This window comes from Amphiprion ocellaris, chromosome 14 (assembly GCF_022539595.1).
Source record: "Amphiprion ocellaris isolate individual 3 ecotype Okinawa chromosome 14, ASM2253959v1, whole genome shotgun sequence".
NCBI lineage: Eukaryota > Metazoa > Chordata > Actinopteri > Pomacentridae > Amphiprion > Amphiprion ocellaris.
Genome location: NC_072779.1, coordinates 10,361,811 through 10,384,570, shown reverse-complemented (window position 1 = coordinate 10,384,570; position 22,760 = coordinate 10,361,811). Strand labels below are relative to the sequence as shown.

Below are 22,760 nucleotides of genomic sequence, written 5' to 3'. Positions count from 1 at the left end.
ACCTAAAATCCTGAAAATTAGCTACATGAGGATGGCTATTCTATATCACAGTGCTGCCTACAAAACTTCCATTGATAAAAGGGATAGAAAGGTGGCTGGAGACATGAGGAGGTTATATTGTGGATGTAATGCAGCAAACTAACACATTTTGCAAGCATCTAATTTTGAGTTCAGTTAGGCACTAAGGACAGATGACCAAGTATTCTCTGCAGACACAAAACTACAAAAAATGGTGAGAAGATTATTATAAAGAAAAAACATTTATATTGTCCATCTTTCGTTATGTGTCTAGAATAATTCCCAACATGTCTAAGGAATTGATAGTTCAGTCTTAAGCCTCATTATGGCAAATGTTTATGTGACGTAAAGGTGGAATTAATTTGGTGAAACTGGGTGTCAGGCCTCTCGATCCAGTCCCGTTCAGCAAACTGTAAATGTCTGTGCAGCTTCATTTGTGATTGAAGTTCAGCTACTATATAATCCCTCATGCTACAACTTATTTTATGTTTACCATTTGCGTAAGTGCCTCAGTGGAAGAAATGGCAACTGGTAGTTGTTACTCCAAAGCAGTATCCTTACAATATTCTAAAACACATGATTTGTAGCACATTTACACCAACTTTTTGTGACATTTAGCTACAACTAAAATGTGAGGCTGATCGGACCACTTCCTTATTCAGACCATATTTAACATAAATTATTAGTTAAAACTTCACAGGAACTCTGCACGGCTTCTTTTAAGAGTCACTCATAAAAAGACACAAAGGAAATCGGACCATCAGTAACACTCCTTGTGTCTCCTGGATGAATAATAAATAATGAGGCCCAGGGTGATGAGCACCCCTGAACCTACCAGAGTCAAGAAGCCCACCACAGGCCTCTTGGTGAGAACGTGGCAGCCCAGGCAGGGCTGAGGCAAACTGGGACACTGCTGGGGTTCGGCTCCCTGAACGGGGAAGCCATTGTGCTGGATGATGTTGCGATAGTTGGAGAGTGAGGCCTTGACGATGACTTCTTCGTGGACTTGGCCGTACAAGCCAAACCCAGGGTCCCTTTGGTCGCTCAGCGCGTAGGCAAAGTAGCCCTTCAGGTTCACCCCGTCCAGAGTGTACGCTGTGGACGGAGGAGGAAAAACACAGCAGGTGAGATGTTTGATACTGCATGTGAAGGTGAGGTGGTTGGCTGGCTGTGACACCTTTAAACCCCACATTTATCATCTACAAGCAGAATAAAATGTCTCAGAAGAGATAAAGACACATTTTGTATTCATTAATTAGAAGTGAAATTGTTTACAGCTAAATGTTTGTTTGCAATTTAATCATTAAGATATATATTAAGACCCTCGTTTGCTTACAGTTACAACAAAGTGTGAAATAGGCTGTTTATTAACCCTTTGAACCCCAAAACCCACTGGGCGAGATTGAAAGGTGTGTTATCTTTAAGAAAAATTGCCAAAATCACACCAAAGCCAGAAACTATAAAAACAGAATCTGCAAATTTTTAACATTCTGACCGTCCTCAAACAAATCATCTGTGACGTACAGTTCAGTCAATTCATTTCAATGTTATTTATATAGTGCTAATTCACAACATACACTACCTTACTTTTGAAAGAAAAGCATTTTTTTTCAATGAAGATAATATTAAATTAATCTTGTTAATGTGGTGAATCCATTTCCTGCATCCTTAGGATACAACCAGCAGTACTGAACCTCAGTCCGTCTTCCATGGAACTGCTTAACTGCTCCTTTTCAATGCAGGATCTTGTCTGTGGATTGTTGCCACTTAGTGGTCAAAGTGTACACTACAACATACAAAAACATGATGCTATGTGCACATAATAATGCACAAAAACTGCAAGGTTTCAAAGTGCCATGGTCCTCACTGAGTGTCACTCAATAAAGTTCATAAAGGCAGGTCACTGAGAAGCAGGTAACTGTGACTCAACAGTTTGGTGCAGTGTGTGTCTCTGTTGATGTTTGTGTTTGCAAATATGTGTGCTCTAAGTCAGCTGACTATCCAGGGTCAGTGCCCTGAATGTCTGTCTAATAATTAAGCTTCAGCGAGGCCAGAAAGAGGGAAAATTTCACTTTTACAGGACCGAGCACTTAGTTCACAAATGTAGCAATAACAATACTAATACTCAAGCGCACTGCATTAATTCTGTCAGATCTCAGCGGCAGAATATATGTGATTGTAATCTCACCTTTCAGTGCTTCATTAATGTAGTTGTACAGGTAGTAAACTCTCAGGCTGTCTTTGAAGCGGGCTGGATCCTCCTGCACCCCGTTAGCCATCACATACACCGGCACATCAGAGTAGTGTTCCTTCACCTTAGCAAAAACAGCAAGAACAACGTCACTTATTTAACTCTAGCAAAGTTTGTTACACTGAAACAAGAACTGACTTGAAAGTTTTCATCTATTGGGTGAAAAAAAATACATGTACACAAGGTGCAATTAGATCAATATTTAAGTTTTTAGCTCTTCAAAAGACAAGATAACTCCCTCCAGTCTTACCCAGTTGAGGGCTTTCCTCAGGCCCCAGGGCACGACAGGCATCGAGGACATGATCCAAGTGGTGTCGATCATATGTTGGACCTCGAGCACTGCTGTGTAGGTGTATCTGCAGTCATGTAGAGAATACAGAAAAAAACAACAAAAACATCTTATTATTATCAGTTGTAATCTCCTGCCTTGTAAATACTTTAACAGGTTAACAAATTTGTCTTGTCTCCTATCTCTAAAACAAACTACTTCACCACCCAGACAATTATTAATAGTTATGTAGCTCCATAAGTCCAGGGTAGCATTTAAAATGCCAAACATGTAACCTCGGTGTCCCTGGTTAGATTCAGAGCAGGGACTTTTTGTTGCATGTCCCTCTTTTCACTTTTTTCTTGTCTGTATGACTTGACCCTATCAAAAATTTATGTGCAAAAAATTATTTTTTTCTTACGAGTCTTCCTTGGCATGAGTCACCAGTTTGGTGCTGAAGTGGCTAATGGCAAAGAAGTCATATGTCCCCTTAACTAACCGTCTGTCCTCCTCATTGAAAACTGGCAGGCTGTGGAAACACACACAGGAAATATGGCACATTAAACAGGAGACAGTAAAACAGCAGTATTGAAAAATTACACATTAGTTGTTTTGGCTTTGCCCCATTAATTGTGAATAGTCTGATATAATTGTAAAGCTTTAAAACTGGATTTCCGACCACTGTGGGACCTATTAGTTTCCATTTACTTCAATGCTGTGATCACAATTAAGACTTACAGCATCTATTATCATGACCATAAAGTAGATTTTTGTCAGTTATTGTTCATGTCGCGTGAGAATGCAGGACAATGAAAGAAATGTTTTCAACGAAAGTTTCAAACAGATCTGTAGCAGTGCTTTGATGGAGATACTAACACACGCAGGCACATACTCTGACAAACAATGTTAACATGCTGATGATAAGCAGGTGTAATGTTCGTTATATTCATTTTTCCTCATTCCCACACCAGTCTGTACTGAGATCCCACCATATTACAATTTTATATACCTTATAGCAATTTGTCAGTTGAGGCTACCTGATCTATAAATGTTTTTATTTATTGTGATAGTGAACTGCAATGGTTCTTCTACATCCGACAAAGTGTGAAAGAAGTATTTGTACTCAAGTGAGTTGAGCTGACGCAGCCAGCTCCTCATCCCCAGAGGATAATCCCCACTGCCGAAGACGGGCTCCGCGAACCAGCCAACGAAGAAGTCTAAAACCCTTTTAGCCGGCTCCACGTCTTCTCGGCTGAAAGAAAACGCTGGCTCCACCCAGTCCATGTGCAGAGCCAGAGACACCTGAGATGACACGGAGTGTTTTAGTACAGCTGACAGCTTTTGCATTTACCATATTTAAACACGTCAAGCCTACTGGCGCACAAGGAAGCGTTTTATTTTCATTACTTCTGCTGCATTAGACAGAGTCAACATACATGGATAAAAACTCAATCTTATATACAAATTTCCTCAAAGGATATATGTGATTTCTATATGGCAACAGATAGCTGCTTAAATTTGAACTAATTTATAGGAAGTGATGCAAGAATTGAACAACAAAGATTCTTTAATGTAACAAGTTAAATGACAAAATAGCATTTTGCAGACTACCTCTTCAAGTGTAACATTTAGGCAGACATATATACAACCATAAACATCTACATTTAAAGAAAAAAAAGACAGTATTACTGACCTGTCCTCCCTGTAAATGTCTAAACTCGCGGTCATATGCGTGCCAGGCCAGAGCGTGAGCTCTCAGCATCTGATGGCCCTCCTGGTAGCTCACCATCTCATCATTGGGCTCATTCAGGGTGATCCAGATCTTCACATGGGCCCCCAGCTCTCTGTAGCAAAGTCTGGCATAGTCTGCAAAGGCCTCAGGAGTCTCCCTGAGAAAAAAACATCAAATATGGAAATTTTATTGATTTGTTAAGATGAGTGCTGGTGTGTAATACAGAAAGGTGGCAAATTAACTATCTGAAATGCCCACATATGCTACCTACCCTAGAAAAAACTGGAGGGTATTACATACTATCGGTATTTCCAAGCTTGTATCTTTTCTGCTCTGTGTAAACACAGCATGCAGTTCAGTCCAGTTCTCCAAAGAGTCTCAAAATTTTTGTCATGTGACTATAGGTCATAGCTGAGCCACTAGGGGCTCCTTGGGGGTGTTTTTTTTTTTTTTTTTTTTTTACAGAATCTGGAACACAAGGTGCTTGTGCTTTGATAAGACTGATAGGTTTAGCAGCCTAACATAAATTCCAAAAATTTAAATCACAACATTTTAGATTCAAACCACAACATTCTACAATTCAATAATTTATAACATTCTACAATTTAAACCATAACATTCTAAGATTCAAGTCTTCAAATTTTAAGATCCAACTCATAACATTCTAACAATCAAATCATAACAGTCTTAAATTCAAATGACAAAATTCTAATTTGAATTTGACACATACGGTACTTGTGCTTTACTAAGAAGGAAACATATCATGCATTATAAAAATATATTTTTAAACCTAAAATATAAGAAAGTCACTGATTTTGCCTCCTCTCAACCAGTAAAAATTTAAATATATGTATTTTGGTCGAGTAAACGTAATATCTTTGTTAAGTTTGCTAGAAAATATAAGCGATTTGAATGAATTCAGGGCTGCACAGCGGATTGGTGGGTAACACTGTCGCCTCACAGCTAGAAGATCCACGGCTCGCATACCGGCCTGGGCCTGGGATCTTTCTGTTTGGAGTTTGCTTGTTCTTCCTGGGCATGCGTGGCTTTTATCCGGGTTCTTCAGCTTCCTTCCACATTTTAAAAACATGCTGAGGTTGACTGGTGATCCTAAATTGGTGTGAATGTGAGTTCTTGTTTGTCTCTCTGTGTAGCCCTGTGATAGACTGGTGACCTGTCCAGAGTGTCCCCTTCCATCACCCTCAGTCAGCTGGGATAGACTCCAGCCCCCCCAGCCCGACCCATGAGAATTAAGCGGTGTATAGATAGTGGATGGATGGATGGATGAATTCATTCATTAGAGCATTTGGTAGTGAAAAACAATCATGAGTTGCAGCCCTAGTATGATGACAGTGTATGGTTAATACAATAAACAGATTTGAAGCCACTGTTAACCTCACTCACAGTCATCCACCCACATGAAAGGGAATAAATGACAGTGGATATTCTGGATTTTTGATTTTTGATTGCACCATTTACACTCATCCGCTACTGTCGTATGGCTCAGCAGATTTCCAGTTTAAAAACAATACTAAATGTTACCAATCAGGTTAAAAATACCAACCCATCAGAATGTTCCATTATCAAACACATTTTAAATATTGTGAGTTTGGGCTTAGCATTATCTGTTTATTACAGGAAAGTAAAGACTCAGCAGCATGTGCTAAGGGACGGCTTCACTTCGATGAGAACAAGAACAGACTGTTTGTGGGAACATCGTTTCATGTTTACTTTTACATCAGACCAATCTGTCAACTATCGTAAATAGCAATAAACCATGCCTGATACAGATGGATGCTTATTAGTTGTGCGTTTGGAACAGATTTTCCCAGTTCTGATGGTCATCAAACTTGCTCAGCATTTATGTCATTGAAATTCATATTAGAAAACAGCCCTTGAGGAGCAGAAGTGAGAAAATGTAATGGAATCGGAGAGGGTTGGCATCAACCCATCATCATCTCCTCCTTCAGGCATCAACAATCCTGAAAACCTGATTTCTATTAAAATGCTGCATCCGACCTGTTCAGCCATTTGTTGGCGGTGTCCAGCGGGGCCGGCAGGCTGCTGCGCTGCCGTGTGTGATGCCACAGAGTGACCACAGGAGTGACGCTGGCCTGCAGCAGCTGGCGGGTAAAGCAGCGGTAGTAACCCAGCAGAGCGGCGTTGGGACGAGCCACGTCGCCGCTCGGCACCAGAGCCGACCAGTTGAGGGAGAAGTGGAAGTGGTTTACCCCCATCTGTCTGATTTCATCCACCTAAGGAGAGGGAGGAGGGTAAGTTTGTCATGTCAGTGTGTATACCCTGATGATACGAAACTCATATACACACAAAGAGAGCTCACCCTTGTGTAAAATCATATAAATGTCAAATGATGATAAATGCATCACCCCCTAATAATTGCATTATTCCTAAGTTGACAAGTATGGTATTTCATCTTATGCACAATCAATATTAAATACTCCAGAAAGACTATATGGACAATACAAGCCCCGAAGTAGAATCTCATGGCAACAGAAGTGAACCCACCTGTGACATGCAACTTAGAAACCCTGTTATTTGTGATTTCCAATCAGATAAATGCATGAATATGATTATAAAGTGACATGAGCATCAGAACTCTCGCAGATTTGGACCTATGGGCTGTGTCTATCTGCATATCAGCATGCAGAAAAATCTAGTTGTGTGACTTCACAAAGATAGGAAAAAAATACAGGGAGATTGGTGGCCAACTAAAAATCAATCAAAAGACAGTTGCAGCAGTAATCAGGAGGTATAAAAGGAGCCATCGTCCCACTAATCAGAGCTGCAGTGGTCATCCTGTGAAAATGACACCACAACTAGTGAACTACTTTCACAATCTACCTCTGAAAAACAGATGGGCAGCTGCTTCACAGATGGCACAGAAGTTATTGCTGGAAACCAGACAGCTCAGACAGCTTCAAGCACATTTGTATCAACTTCATTCTTAATGGATGGCTTCCACAAAAATACATTTGCATGCTCTTTGGCACAAAAGTAAAATGAAACTTTGCTACAACGCATGAAAAGCAACCTGATAAATATTAATAACACATTCTTTGGTCAGATGAAATATATTTGTTGACCTCAGATGGAGACCAACATGTTTGTTCAGGACCAAAGCAGTGGAGCATGGAGGTGGAAGTATGATCAGGTGGATACTGACTTTTGTTGCACCAGGCTCCTACTGTGGGGCCTGTATTTTAAATCTAGTAAATCTACGCTGCTAGTTTTTAATTTAACATAAGATCAAATACCCTACTGGTTAACTGAGAAGAAATGCAGTTATTGGAAGGTCAAGTAATTGTGAATCATTTGACATTCAATTAATATTTCACCAGGGTGAAGCTTACTTCTGTTGTGCAGTGTACAAATCTACAAGAAATGCACCTTTTTAGTACCAAATTGTATCTTTTGGATGAAAAAAAAAACCTTACTAAGGCAACACCCTGTACCAGAACATTACAATCAACTTTCCTGTAGATTATTTAACTCTAACTATTTGTACATTGAATGGTTTAAATATGTAGCAAGTTCTTGCACATTAAAAAGTGCTACCAACAGGTGCATCTGATAAATAAATGTGACAAAATCTTGCTGATCACACTGATCATGATGTTTAGGTTTCCAAATCTTTGCTCCCTTGCAAATTTTTACCTCAAATTTAAAAAAACCAAACATTTATACCATGTTCTAATTATTACGTTAATACTAAGAAAATTGCTGTGCTGCAGTATCGAGTTATTGTTTTGTATTTTGGAGTTGATGATCTGTCACTGACTCACATATGAGGTCAGATTAAGAGGGATAAACTTGTTCCTAACTATCTGAAATTACAGCATGTTTGAATGTCTAGTGTTCACTCTGTGCTTGATATGTTATCTGGGGAAAAAACAGACTTGTCAGTTCGACAGATTTGTTGTTGTTGTCCTCTGCTTTTGAGTGTGAAGCTTTCGAAAACATAACTGTAGAGATGGTGAGACAGACCTGTTGTCGGACGGTGGCGTAATCAGCACAGTGTGTGTTTCGGTGTAATGGAGGTGAACTGAAGCCCTCCAGCCTCATCAGCTCCCCGTTGTTGACGTTCCAGCGGTAAACACTGGGGTCTGCAAACTGGCTGGGTGTGGACTCCACCTGTTACATGATGAGAAACAAAAAAAAAAAGAAAAGCACACCAGTGTAAACAGGCACATGCACACCCTCAAACACTACATTTACTTAATACACGCAACTGCAAATAAAGGCCAAATGGGGCAAATCGATCCTCACGGTTGGCTCTGTGCTGCTTATCTAAGCAGGCCGACTGTGTGAGTTTATGTGGTTTATGATTAAGAGAGGATTCATCGCTGTGCCTGCTCATGAGCTGGACTTTCACCATGAAAAGTGCGTGTTCCAAATAATGTGATGAACATGCAACAAAAATAATAGGATATAAAAACGTCTATCAGAGCTATGAGTGAGACGTAGGTGTGGCAATGGGTTTTCTTCATTGAGCAGCACAATAAGTTGGTGTTCATAAGTGGAATTATTGTGAAATACAGAGTGTCTTCTTTTGTCTTTTGCAGAGTCAACAAGGCATCATGCTTCACCAAATATTAACAACATTTACAGTATCCTGAATCTGTGAACCAAAGTTGATATAGTGAAGTTAAGAATTTTCTCAAGTTCGTACTTCTGAGGAAGCATTCTAGTCAGGTTTCAATGATTACCAGACAGCTGACGTGACATTCTGAAAACTGAAACATGACATGGTAAAATTCAAATCCTTACATTCTGAGATTCAAAACATAACATTCTACCATGGAAAGATTGATGAAAATTGCATGTTTAAAGTAATGTGATGAACACGCGACAAAGAGGAGAGGAAAAGCTAAATAAAATGGTAATAATAGGACTTAAAAAATGTCTCATGGTGGGCTTTCATCATTGAGGAGCACACAAAGTTGGTGTTCAAAAGTAGAATTAATGCATAATACAAGGTCTTCTTTCCAAATATTAGCAACATCTAAAATATACTGAATCTGTGAACCAAAGTTAATACGGTCGAGCTAATATTTTCTCAAGTTCTTACTTTTGAGGAGCATTCCAGTCGTGTTTCATTCATTACCAGACATCTGACTTTCTATATCTTTCAACAACTACACATATAGTGCACACTCCTTCCTTCCGTTTTTAGCATGCAGTATGCTGTACACAAATAAACACAAACCTGTATCGAGTTGGCTGACACCCCCCATGCAAAATCACAGGGGAAGACTCCCTGTGCTGGTCTGTTCTCTGGAAGTTCTGGGAAACCATTTCTCTGGATGACATTTCTGGACAAATGATGACAGAAGAGCAGACTCCATTCAGGACAAGTTGTGCTAAGAGTGACAGTGTAGTTCTGTAGTTTAGATTCATCCAAAAAAAGGGGGGTAAAAAAGTCCTTTGACCGATTTAAAATGAAACCAAATCTGTGGTGATTTATCCACTTGGCTTTTGTTTTCTTAATAAATTCTTTCATTTCAAAGATGATAGAAAAAATGTCAAAAATGGGTTGCACAACCAGTTGCTCAGCTTATCTGTATTTAAATTATTTAAAATATGATATCTGTGTTGACATACTTGCAAATTACACCATATACCAGTGAAAAACTGACCAAATGTTCAAATTTTGGTGACTCAAGGGTGGCAGTCAGCATCTTAAAATTACTGATCTCCCTTCTGAAGAAATGCAAGTGTTTTCCAAAATAGATGTTGAAGACATTTTTGCACATCCATTAATTACACATATTTGTTCAAAATATATCTTACTTCATGAATATCTGTAAAAAAAAAAAAAATCAACCGAATGTATGGTATGATAGGGAAACTCCACAAGAGAAATCCAGATCTGTTGCAGAATAGCATGTTGGTATCAATTACTATTAATCCTAAAGGTTAAAGTAAACACACATCTGCATAAATTTCAATGGAATTGCAAAATCGCTGCCGATTACCTTTTACTATACACCTGTAATATCAATCACAATGGCAATTTTAGCTTTAGAGCCCATTTCACAACAGGTACATTTTACATTCAAAAACAAAATACAGAAATAGAGGCATAAATATGACAAAACTACGTAACAAAGACATCATAAATACAATAAACAATACAAGACACAAGTGCTACACACACATACAAACACACACCTGTAAAATGTGGCAGATGTCTTCGGCTCCCTCTTCATGTCAGGAGTGTTGAAGTCCACGTAGTAAAGTCCCCGTCGGATGCCATATTCTCTGTGCCACTCAAAGCCGTCTATCAGAGACCAGGCTGTGTATCCGATCACGTTCACTCCATCTATGACGATTGCTGAGTCACAAACACGAAAAGACAGATGTGAGGATGCCAGATTGGACGTCTTGTCCTCACCACATCATGTGAAATAGGACACATTTTAGCTGAGTTCATGTAAAACTTAGCTTTTCTGGGCAGTTATTGTGAATGAATGAAATCGATCTCACATTTCAGTGCCTCTGCGATGAACGTCTTGAGGTAGTACATGTGTTTTGGGTCTTCTGTCTTGGTGTTGCCGAGGACATACCTGCAGGGACGACAAGGTGTTCAACACAGCAAGCATCAGGGCAATAAATAGGACAAGGTTTCATCACAGAGGCACAAACAAAATCAGCATCTAAACCTACCAACCGCTCTGCACCACAAAGATGGGCGGCCTGTCATACTCTGCGTTGACCCAGTAGAGCAGCATCCTCAGGTCCAGGTCCTCCTGCTGCCCGAACTTCAGGCTGTCGTTGATGAGCTGGAAGCTGAGGGCCGCTCCGTGAGAGAGGGCGAAGAAGTCAGCGGTTCCCCTCACCTGCTCCCTCTCCTCCTGGGTGAAGGACGGCAGCCGGGAGCCCAGCCTGGCCTTCATGCAGGGGGGGTAATCTCCGTCTGTGAACAGCGGCCGGGCGAACCAGCCCAGGACGTGGTCCAGGGAGCACTGGCACTCTCGCAGGCTCTCCAGCCGGGTGCGACTGGGCTTGATCCAGTGAGAGGCCAGAGCCATGGACAGTTTCCCATGCTGTCGGGGACGGTAGTGGCGGTCGTAGAGATGCCACGCTGCTGCATGAGCCTGAAGGAGAGAAAAGGATAAAGAGGACTGAGGAAAATCCATCAGTCAGAGGATATTACATGCAGGTAAGCGCTGCTCAAAGTGCTATTAGACGAGCAAAGCATCTGAAAGAAACACAGGGAGACGTCTATGCACCAAAATACAAACACAGATATCATAATTAGTAGAGGATTTAGAAAGTTAAAAAAAAAATCTCTAAAAGTAAAACAGCATAAACAAGGACAAAGTATTAAGTACATATAAGCAGTGGTGCAAAGGGTATTTACTCTCTTAAATACTTCACTGACATACCCAATATCCAGGGAGAAATATTTAAATTTTTACTCAATGACTTGAGAGCTACTAAATCAAATTATCAGCCAAAACATCAATTGTAATATGTTTCACAGATTAAAATGACACAACAGCTTACAAAGTTGCCATTGCTCCAACAGCTGCAACACAACTTTAACTATAATGGGATCAGTTTTAATGATCCAAAAGATTTTCACACACTAAAGGAAACATCTTCACATTTCTTGCACAAATATAAGACAATATAACAATGCAACATAAAAAAGAACAACAAAGCAAAAAAAAAAAAAAAAAAAATCAAATGAGTTGATAGATATAAAACATCATACAGTTAAATTTCACTTTTAGGTGCAGAAACTGATCTTATTTAAATCACTTAAGCACTTACATGAAGTTTGCACCTCTGTGATGACAAAGAGAAAAAAAAAACTGTTATGTTGTCAAACTTTGTCTCCCACCTTGAGCAGATTGTGTCCAACCCGGAACGGCAGGTCAGGGTCGTTCTTTATCCCGGGAGCGACCACTCCGGTGCCATATCCGTGGCGCGCCACCACAAACGGGTTATCGATGGTGATCCAGTACTTAACATCGTCCCCGAAAGTGTGGAAACAGAAATCCGCGTAGTCCTTGAAGATCCCCACCAGCTCCGGGTTGCTCCAGCCGCCGAGGCTCTGCTGCAGGTGGTCGGGCAGGTCCCAGTGGTACAGCGTCACCACCGGCTGCACCCGGATCTCCTTCAGCCGCTTGATGAGCGTCCGGTAGTAGTTGGTGCCGATTTTGTTGTAACTGCCGCGTGTGCCGTTGGGAAATATCCTGGACCAGGACAGGGAGAACCGGTAGTGACTCACCCCGAGTTGCCCGATGGCTCGGATGTCGGCGTGGATGTTGTGGTAGCTGTCGCTGCCCACATCTCCGGTGGCCATCCGGTTCCCGCCGCGCGTAAAAGTGTCCCAAATGGAGAGGCCTTTGCCGTCCTTCTCAAACGCGCCCTCCACCTGGTACGCAGCTGTGCCCACCGCCCATATGAAGTCCTCGGGGAAGGTATCGTAGAGGAAAGCCTTGTCTCCTGGATAGGGCAGCTTACTGAAGCGACTCCACGTTTTCAAACCAGCGTTGGGTTTTGCGGCCGCAGAGGTGAAGGCGAGAAAAGTCAAAAGGGCGATCAGGTCTCTCATGATGCCTGTCCTGGAGGTCTAGTTTTTTTTTTTTTTTTGGTAATGGTCTTTACTTGACCATGCTTGGAGGCTTTCAGGGACTAAACCGAGGACTGTGGAGTGGAGCCAGCCAGCTGTGAACCCACCACAGGCCGCCTCTTCAAATCTATTAATTATTAGCCAAAGCACCTGACGCACGAAGGTCTCCAGGCGCGACATGATGTTAAGAGCCCCAAATGATCAATCGTTTGCATAGCAAGGACACATTATCCCTTTAAATAACTAAATGGATAAACACGAGGGCCTCATATTGAATTCATCAGAGTCCAGGTGAGGCCCCAGTTTTGCATTTTATTTAAAACAAGGCCTTTTTCTTTGAGTGACCCAGGTGCAAAATCCTCGATATGATCTCAGTAACAGCACCATTATCATACAGATAATCTCATAACTCTGTTTAAATGTCAAGAGCACCAAAACTCATCTGCATTTCTCCCCGGATCAGTCAGAGAATGATGTTGGGGAGAGAGAAGGGGGATTGAAGGGGTGAGAGAGAAGATAAGCAAACAGCAGAGTCAGTGCACCCTGCTGCACCACATTCACATTACTTCCTTATCTTCCTGCTTTCAGCTCAGTTGCTTGGAAACTCAGACCTCCTCCTGTTGGCCATCTTTGCCATCTGCATGAATACCTGAGGAGGTGTGAGGCTGTTGGTTTGTGTGTGTCTGTGCTGCAAGAAGTTGTCAACTTGCAGTTTTAGTGACGACACCTCAGATTAAAATGCCTGTTTTCTAGATAAAAACGTACGTTTACCTGTAATAGTTTACACATACATTTTAAAATAAAAAAGGCTTTAATGTCATTGTAAGTCTTTAATAAATCAACACGTGAAGACAGAAACCAATACTACTGTCAATGTGTAGAGCTAAAATGATTAGTTAAGGAAGGACAGAAACTAATCAATTGATTATTAAGGTAACTTCTGAAGCAAAAATGTCTCTTAAAAGTTTTTTTTTTTTTTTTTTAAATAATTGGGGTCTGGATGGTTGTTCAGACAAAGATATACCCATTGTTATTCACATTAAAAAAAAAAAATCTTCCATCTGTTAATACAAATGATTCACCAAAAAACAAGTAGAAGTAAAACTGAAAAGCTTGAAACTGAAAAGCTGGAAATTGTGATCAGTTTTATGTCAAGCTATGAAAGAACTAATTTGCTATTCACAGAGAGAAATCAGGAATATTTATAAAAATATAATCATATAATCAACTAACGGTCTATTATAGAATAAATGAAAATACAGATGACTTTTGTGTGTCTAACCCTTTGTGTCACTCAACTGCATTAACACAACCATTTAAATAAATCTGAAAGTATATCACAACCATAGCATGAAAGCAAAATGGTAAGATATATATATATATATATACATACATACATACATACATACATACATACATACATACATACATACATACATACATACATACATACATACATACATACATACATACATACATACATACATACATACATACATACATACATACATACATACATATATATAAATTTAAAAAAATTATGTTTAATTTAGGTGATTTTCCATCCAAATAACAGCAGATATCTGTAAAATAAAGAAATTGTTGCTGATTTAAATACTGCAAAAATGTTATGGTCAAAGTGTTTTTCGAAAGAACAAAATACTATTTGTAAAATTACATATTTATGTTGATGTGAACATTAAATACAGTTTTTACCTGTTTTACAAAGGTTAATATGTACATTAATGCTTAGATTTTTTTATGATTTTACTTGTTATTAACTCTAATTTAACAAAACAAGAAAATATGTAAATATAATTGAGCATTTTTCAGTCTTCAATATATATAATTTTCCTCAACAACAAACATCTGTAAAATAATGACAGCCTTTGCAAATGTTTTTTTTATGGTTAATGTTAAGAATGATTTACTATTTGTATTAATACAGATTTTCCTTTCAAATAATGACAAATATCTGTAAAATGAAATCAATGAATTATTTGAATACAGTAAAAAAAATACTCTAATTTTACAGTTACAAACTATAAAAGATTCTTATCATTTGTAAAAATACACATTTTGATGCTGACCTTATAGTTTTGCTCTCTTTTTGTTATGGATGACATGTAAATGGATACTCTTGATTCCTGTGATTTTAATAGATATCTCTAATTTCTCAAAAGAGGAAAAATCTGTAAAACATCAGTAAATTAAAACAAATAATTACAGTAAAAAAATGTTAACACAAGTTCATTTTTCACAGTGTACTGCCATCATTCATTAAATTTTCAGGTGTTTTATTTGATGCAGGGAGACGGACTCAGCTGGCAGCCGATCACAGACCAGAGCTGAGGCCAGAACAAGGTGTGTGGGTGTTTTTTCCAATGAGCCGAGCTGCAATGGAAAGTTCAAAACTCAAGTGTATGTGCATAAGCAGTGTAGAGCAGAGCTACTCTCATATACAACACAGGAAGAGCATCCTTGAGCGATGCTTAGCAGCCTGAGAGCGCAAACACAGCACGCACTGTGTGTTCTAACTCTCTGCTGTACTTACTGCAAATAATGGAATCAGCACTCATTCAAACAGGGTTGATAAAACTGTATGTTCTTCTCGATGGAAACGTTTGTACAGCAACAGTGAACAATTACAGCTTTCATTTGGATACAAATTAAAATTCAAAGACTATTCAGATGTTTTTTTACTCTACTGGACTGTCCAGTTTCAGCCACGTCATATATGTAGTGTTACGTAATCCAATACCTTACATAAGCAAGTCATTCTGGTTTTTCTCGCTTTTGAAAACAGATGCGTTAAATTAATTGTGCAATTCAGCATCTAATATATAATGAAATGTTTCTGGACACACTCATCAAGCTAATCACAGTCAAAATTTAAAAGGATCCTGTTGATTTTCTAACACAAAAACATACAGATGTCCCAAATTCCTTCTACACAATAATTCTAAGTGGGTTTGAATATGTAACACGTCACAATATAAGGCAAAGTCATTAGCGACACACAAAAAATGAAAAGTTTACTGAGGTGAGAGCACATCCTGTAAAGAATTAGATTTCCATAAAGGTGGATATGTGTCACAAGACATGTTGTCAATGAACAAATCCAGTTTAGCAAAACAAAGACTATAGCTGCTAAGTTTGACTTCCCAAAGCAAAATGTAAGCGCTTGCATGATAAGTTCTTTTGTGCAGTCACAGCAAGAAATGCACAGATGTTTCTATAAACATACATGAATATATGTATTTATTTAAGGCTAAGTGTAAAGAATCTAGGTTGATCTATTAGCAGGAATGGATCACAATGTGAACAAGAAAAGCCCTCAGTACTCCGCCAAGGCTGCTCAGTTGTATCATTTCTGACGGCTGAAATCTTGACAAAAGTCATGGCAGAAATCACAGCACTGTAGAATGTGGCCATTTAATATAGATGTAACCACAAACAAAATGATTTTGCGCTGAGCACAGACGTGCGTTATGCATGTGTACGTTATGTACGGATAATCGAATCACGTGACCTAAATATGTCGCGGGCGACAGGAATTGATAGGACTCAGAATCACCCCCACAAGTTAATCAGTTGCTGCTTGTATGATTTCTGATAGATAAGTCCTGATAAGTCCGCAGTGGTTGATTTGTAGTAGGATCACAATCATGTGACGTAGTGTTCACTTGTTGTCATAGTTACAGTGACGCCATGTTGCTATCTCGCAATGATACAGAAATCTTTAACAAATCCAGACTATACGCTGCATCACTGCCAAAATCTAATCAGTTGGTCCCTGTGTCATTTCTGACCTTCCCTGAAAATTTCATCCAAATCCATTTGTCCGTTTTTGAATGATGTTGCTAACAGACAGACAGACAGACGGGCAAACCAACGCCACCTCCCTGGTGGAGTAACAATCATGTTTTTCTTGATATATAAACACCTGAACATAGGAATGGTTGTGTTTGCATTACCTTAAAACTGACTATGTCCAGTAGGGGTTCTTCTTCCTGTATGCAGATTAGATGTGTGGTTCCCTCACACCATTGGCTCCCACTCTGGTGTGGTCTACTGCTGTTGAATCAAAGATCCTGATTGGAGCCACACCCATACCAGTCCACCAATCCAGTGGAAGCAACTGGGAACTAAGGATACAAAAAACCTGCAGTGTGACACATATGTATTCCTTGATTTCAAGAAAGCAGTTCAGTAATGGATTAGATATGTCTGTACAAACCTTATCAGGCCATTTTCCACTGCAGCATCAACTACAAACCTTTGTGTGTTGTTCCCAAAAAAACAGCTCCTATGATTACCTAGTACCCAGGAGCCCCTTTCTGCTTATAGATTTTCTTTGGTCAAATGCCAAAGCTCTTTTGCTAACAAATAACTGTATTTTTATGGAATCACAGGAGTGCCATAATAAAACACAAATCTGTTTTAAAAAAAGGAAATAAATGTGTAAATATAAAGTGAAATAAAAGAAAATCTGTTTAAAAAAATAAGGAAATAAATGTGCAAACATAAAGAGGAATATTTTTTAAAAATCTGTTAAAAAAGGAAATAAATGTGTAAATATAAAAAGGAATAAAAGAATAAATTAAAAAATGACAAAATGGAAAAACAAAAGGAAAAAGAACGGGAAAATCAAGACAAAATGTACCTTTATATTTCCATATTTTTAAATTTTCCTTATTTTCTAACAGATTTATTTTTATTTATTCATTCCTCTTTATATTTACACATTTCCTTTTTTTCTTTTCCTAGATTTATTTTTTATTATGTCACCTCTGCGATTCCATATATTTACCCAGGACACCTTGTTTGATGTTGGTTACCTTTCACTATCGAGCTGGTTCCTAAAAGCCGCTTCAGTGTTTGCTCCCACTGATCTAGAGGTCAGTTGATGAGTGGAAGGCTGCATCGTAGCCACAGTTGACAGGTGTAGACGGCTCTGTTTCTGAGAGGCAGTGACACATATTTACAGAATAATCTGGTTACATTTTGGACTGCAGGACCACATCAGTGTGATTATTCCTGAGATTTGCTGAGCGCAGTGGGCAGACAAAGCACAGGATTTCTGGAGATTTTAGAACTTCTTCATGTGCTAGGGCAACATCAATGAAAGGCAACAAAAACTCAAAAGCAATGCCACCAAAATTGGAGTCTTTTTCAAACACTCTGAACTAATCTGAACTATTTTTTCTCATCGCATTATTTGGGTCCATGCTCTCCCTAATTTGCATTTCACCTCAAGGCATCAAACCTGATTACGTTGACAAGCCAAACAAGCCGCTCAATTCAAAACGTTAAAAGCGAAATAAAGAGAAATGGTGCATGTCAGGTTTTATAGAGAATTATATTGATACAACGGAGACTGACTGGGTGGATGTGAAGCCAAGTTAATCAGCAGTGACAAACACTACAACCACAGCTGCTCATGACTTCCTTCTACCAGCAAGTACAAACCTAAAAATGAGACGCACACTACAATCATTTCCAGAAGCAACTCTACATTTGGACAGGTTTCGGACATTTTTTTTTCGATACATGGTAAAAAAAAAAAAAAAAAAAGGTATTAATATACAGAGTTGTAAACAAAACCGGTTTCGTTTAAAGTAAAATGAGACAATTAACGTCTCGAAACAAATTTAATGGTTAATCTCTTTCAGTTTTTAAAAGTAGGACACAGAGGGAGGTTTGATAAGCAATATTGCTTTAAGGGAGCACTTTAATAGTATCAGTGGGTAAAGGCTTTACAGCATCCCCCCAGTCAGCATCAAACACAACAACAGAACATGAAACAGACATAAGAGACTATTTACAAGTGTGATCTTTTTTTGTTTGTTGGTTTTTCTGGTAAAATTATTTCTACTTAATGTGGCGAACATCATCACAATGCAACACAAAGCAACAACCCACAGCTGATGATGCGGATGCTCTGATGTAGTGTGCATGTGGTATATGCAAGTGTGTAAATTTGTGTAACAGTAGGAGCGTCGGCATATGAAAAGTTTAAAAAGTTCAATGTCCATATTTTCTTTCCTGCGTCATTCCTCCATGACTTTAGAGGAGACGTATGCTCTTCTTTGTTTTTTTAGCTCATCTTCTTCGCCCCGCTGCCTTCTTGCGACCCTAGGAGGGAGAAAAGAAATGAAAAAGAAAAACAATACGGCTTAAATTCATCTGACCTTTTAGCTGCAGTCAACATGTAATGTATGCAGACTGTGCAGGCAGATGTGCAGTGACACCACGTAGAGCTGTACGAGTTGGAGGAAAAAAAACAGACGGTGCGGTTTGTTTTGGGATTGTTGTCTTCAATTTTTTAAGACCCCCCCGAGTGCTGCAAAACTGAAGATTTTCACAGTTTGTCTAACACAGACAAGTTCTATCTATCTATCTATGAAAAACAATGTTACTAAACAACCGCTAGCTAATGTGGAGACAATAAATGCTAACAGAATGATCTAAACCTGAACCTGAAGTTGAAGCCCTGTCTGGTACAGTTCTTCTTTCATGTACAGTAGCTCCTTGACTTACGTTGGAGTTCTGTTCCTACAGTGTAAGTCGATTATCGCCATAAGTCGGAACTCCGCCGAAAATGTAAACAAAGCCCTTATGTGCATCACATTACGATCAGTTCTTCGGAAAAGTCATGAATACCAAAGACTGTCATGCATGTATGAATCATTTTAAAAGAAGATAACAGAATATTGTAACAGACTGATGTTGTTGATGCTGAGGTTTCAACGTTTATTGCTCAGTACGAGATTTACCTAATGTCAGTGAAAGTGCCATGTTTAGTTAACTCACCTCTGATTGGCTGAGAGTCAGCAGTAGTGTGTGTGTTGCTCTGTGCAGTGTCAGTGTGTGTGTGTCAAGAGAGAGAGAAAGCTGGGAACGGCGGCTAATTCTAGAGCCAAGATATCGTTTTTTTTGTAGTTATTTTAGCATTGGCTACGACCCACAGTAGCCTGTGTGAAGGTTAAATAAACAACCAGAGAACGAGACAAAAGTCTCGCTCATTCATCACAGAGGGTCACTACAATATGTTGCACTGCTTTTACATTTTGACCAATGTTTGCCAGTGTTTTGCCCTGTTCAGAGTGTTTTATTATATCCAATTTCACTTCAATGGGGATGACTTCCCTTGTCTTTGAAGCACTGCCATCAGAAGAGTCTGACTTACACTTGGAAGCCATAATGAAGGGCAAAAAGTTAGCGAATGTAGCACAATCCAAGGTGAGGTACAACCGGAGAATGTAAACAAAGCTGTTTTATAGCGCCACGTGACGACATATTTGTCCGCTCTGCTCGTCAACTAGTTCCATGTAGCCAGTTCCGACATAACGCCGTAGGTTGAGGTTGTCATAAACCGGGGACCCCCTGTATTGTGGGAATTTAATAAAAAACTAAAATAGAGACACTTTAACACCAACTTCTTTGTAAAAGTGCAGCTCAAACCTTGTGAAAAAATATGAATACAAAACTGGACTACTTTTAAATTTGCAAGGCGGATCTCTGTGGCCCAGACGCACCACTTCACACTCCTCTCGTGCCTGGTTTAACCAGTTTCATTGATTATAGTGTATAGAGTGACGCTGCAGCAGCCCCTCTGTGAACCGAATGCATCTCTAATGTAACCAGCAGGTGAGATCCAGAAATGTTAAATGTAACACCTGACTCAGTACCTTCGGTGTTGGCTCGTCTTCCTGCTCCTCCTCTTCTTCTTCATCTTCTTCCTCAGAGTCATCTTTAGCAGCAGCTGCCTTCGATCGGCCACCACGCCTGGACACCAGAGAGGCATTGAATTAACATGATGCACAAGTAAAAGGGAGTCACTGCAGAAACATGAAACTTTACAGAACAACCCCACAGAGAGGCAACAAAGCTACAGCTTGATTTAACACAGATTTTTTTTTTTTTGTTTGAAGTGTCTCAAAATCTCACCCACCAGGTGCTAAATGTTGGCGAGAGGCATCTTTGGCAGTTGGAACATTAAGACACCACACTGACTGATAATAAATAACAACAGTTTACAACACTAACTTCTAATCTAGGTGTTGGTGCATTTAACAATGTGTGGATACGGTGACAGATTGCAGCTCGATTTCACAGCAAACTTGTAATAATTTGCAAAACAGAGTTTCTGCAGGATTTGCTAAATTTATTATACGACAGTTCAATAACCAAGCCACAGAAATAATTAGGATGGAAAACCAGCAGGGTCAATATAGCCCATAATTATTATATCACATTTATTCATTTCAATAATTCCAATTAAACCTGGACTAGAACAAGTGGAATAAAATGGATGAATGACTTAGCCAATTAAAAATGATGAATTCATTCAAGCTCATTTCACGTTTTTGCTAAAAACTGATGTTTATGATGAGATGACAGGAACGAGGAGTAGTGAAAGTGACTTCTGAATGAAATGCGTTTATGCAGAAGCCCGCAAAACATCAGAAAGCGAGTGCTCCTCTTACGTTGGTTTCTTGGCAGCTGGCTGAGCTGATTTGGGTGGGCGTCCTCTCCTCTTCTGTGGTGTGGACTCTGCTGACTCTGAGCTGTTGAACAAAATGCAAACAACAGAGTTTGAGTCAAAAACGACTCTGTGCCAGCAGAAAATGTTATCGGTGAAGCTGATCCAACTTCTCCGGAGGCCTTTACTTCACACCTTTTCTGTTTCTTACCCTTGTGATCTCCGCGGTGCCCTGGCTTGCCTTCCTCCTTTCGGCTTCACCTCCATATTTTCAGCGCTCCTGTCGTCCTCGTCGTCGTCCTCCTCTGCTTCCTCGTCCCCCCTCTCCTCTTCTTCCTCCTCCTCGTCTTCATCATCCTCTGGCGGAGGAGCTGCCTTCTTTCGTCCCCTCCTGCCCTTGGAAGGTGTGTCCTGACCGGCGGCAGCAGACTTTGGAGGCCGGCCCCTGCGTCCTTTTTTCGGAGGGCTGTTCTGCTCGTCCTCCGGTCGGTTGTCCTCGTCCCACTGGTCTTCCGACTCGGCTGCTGTGGTCGTGTTAGCAGCTGCCTTCTTGCGTCCTCGCTTTGGCTTGCTCTCCTGGTCGTCACTGGAGGTCACGCCCCGTTTGCGACCACGAGGCTTTTCGATATCCTGTCAAAGAGCAACACAATTAGCTTGAGAGTTGCTGCAGAGAGAAAAGAGAAAGGAGAGTCTGACCTGCAACCAAGGCAGGAGTAACAGCACAGACATGTTAGATGCACGGCTTGTGTAAATGATTCAAAAAATTGAAGTCAGAACCCTTCCATGAACTACAAATGTTATTCCATCCAGGAAAGTTTTTTTTTTTTTTGCTTTCTGTGAAAATAAACTTTAAGAAACTCAGTCAATGAACATGAGACAACTGGCAAAATACATTTAAGTGCCAGACCATTCCTGCCAAAAACTGAAGTATATGCTGAATTCATACGTTTTGACAGAAAGTACCCTCTGACTTGCTGAAAAAGAAAGAATTACTTAACTGATACAGGACAAAACAAAGACAACCTTATGTAAGCAGTCAGTTTGGAGGCTGTTATTGATGACTGTTTACACATTGCATACTGAGTTATCCCGACTTGACTTAAATCCAGCTTGTGTTTGCACAATACAATCAAAACACAGAGACATAAGGATTTATGACTGTCAGCACTCAGCTTGATCACAGCAACGCGCCCTTTTCGGCCTGTCGCCACTTACTGTGCACTTCCAGATAATGTTGTTGTTTATTTGTGCAGTCATACTAGAGACCAAACTAAGAAAAAGTTATTTTTGTTTTTTTATGATACTTAGTCACATTCCAGATCTCCCACTAAGATCACACTGTATACAAAAAATATTTAATTTTTGTCTGTGCATTCTATTGGTATCTATTGGCTTCAA

The 22,760-nt window shown here is 39.7% G+C and overlaps 2 protein-coding genes across 2 annotated transcripts in view; both read right to left on the bottom strand.

Moving 5' to 3' along the window:
- Positions 1-108: 108 nt before the first annotated feature.
- kl (klotho) lies at positions 109-12,997 on the bottom strand. The gene is made up of 13 exons (XM_023298515.3): positions 12,140-12,997; positions 10,957-11,387; positions 10,777-10,856; positions 10,462-10,624; positions 9,497-9,602; positions 8,275-8,421; positions 6,289-6,524; positions 4,231-4,426; positions 3,661-3,839; positions 2,959-3,066; positions 2,520-2,625; positions 2,207-2,333; positions 109-1,113 (listed from the first exon to the last, which is right to left on the bottom strand). The coding sequence occupies exons 1-13, from the start codon at positions 12,854-12,856 to the stop codon at positions 779-781; spliced, it is 2,931 nt and encodes a 976-aa protein (XP_023154283.2). The 5' UTR covers positions 12,857-12,997; the 3' UTR covers positions 109-778.
- A 5,220-nt stretch (positions 12,998-18,217) lies between these two features.
- The window catches only part of pds5b (PDS5 cohesin associated factor B), a 32,348-nt gene continuing 27,805 nt past the window's right edge, over positions 18,218-22,760 (bottom strand). Inside the window, exons 32-35 of the mRNA XM_023298498.3 lie at positions 21,574-21,992; positions 21,367-21,447; positions 20,569-20,665; positions 18,218-19,012 (exon numbers count right to left, since the gene is read on the bottom strand). Coding sequence (XP_023154266.1) covers positions 18,980-19,012; positions 20,569-20,665; positions 21,367-21,447; positions 21,574-21,992 — 630 coding nt within the window. The 3' untranslated portion in view covers positions 18,218-18,979. The remainder of the gene's footprint in view (positions 19,013-20,568; positions 20,666-21,366; positions 21,448-21,573; positions 21,993-22,760) is intronic.

Bases quoted from the DNA above. Each gene is read 5' to 3' on its own strand.
- kl (XM_023298515.3), bottom strand. From the start codon at position 12,856: ATGAGAGACCTGATCGCCCTTTTGACTTTTCTCGCCTTCACCTCTGCG. The intron at 9,603-10,461 runs GTGTGTGTTTGT...TCATTTGTCCAG, and splicing joins ACATCTGCCACATTTTACAG to AAATGTCATCCAGAGAAATG. The intron at 3,067-3,660 runs GTACAAATACTT...GTGTTTCCACAG, and splicing joins CGTCAGCTCAACTCACTTGA to CCTGCCAGTTTTCAATGAGG.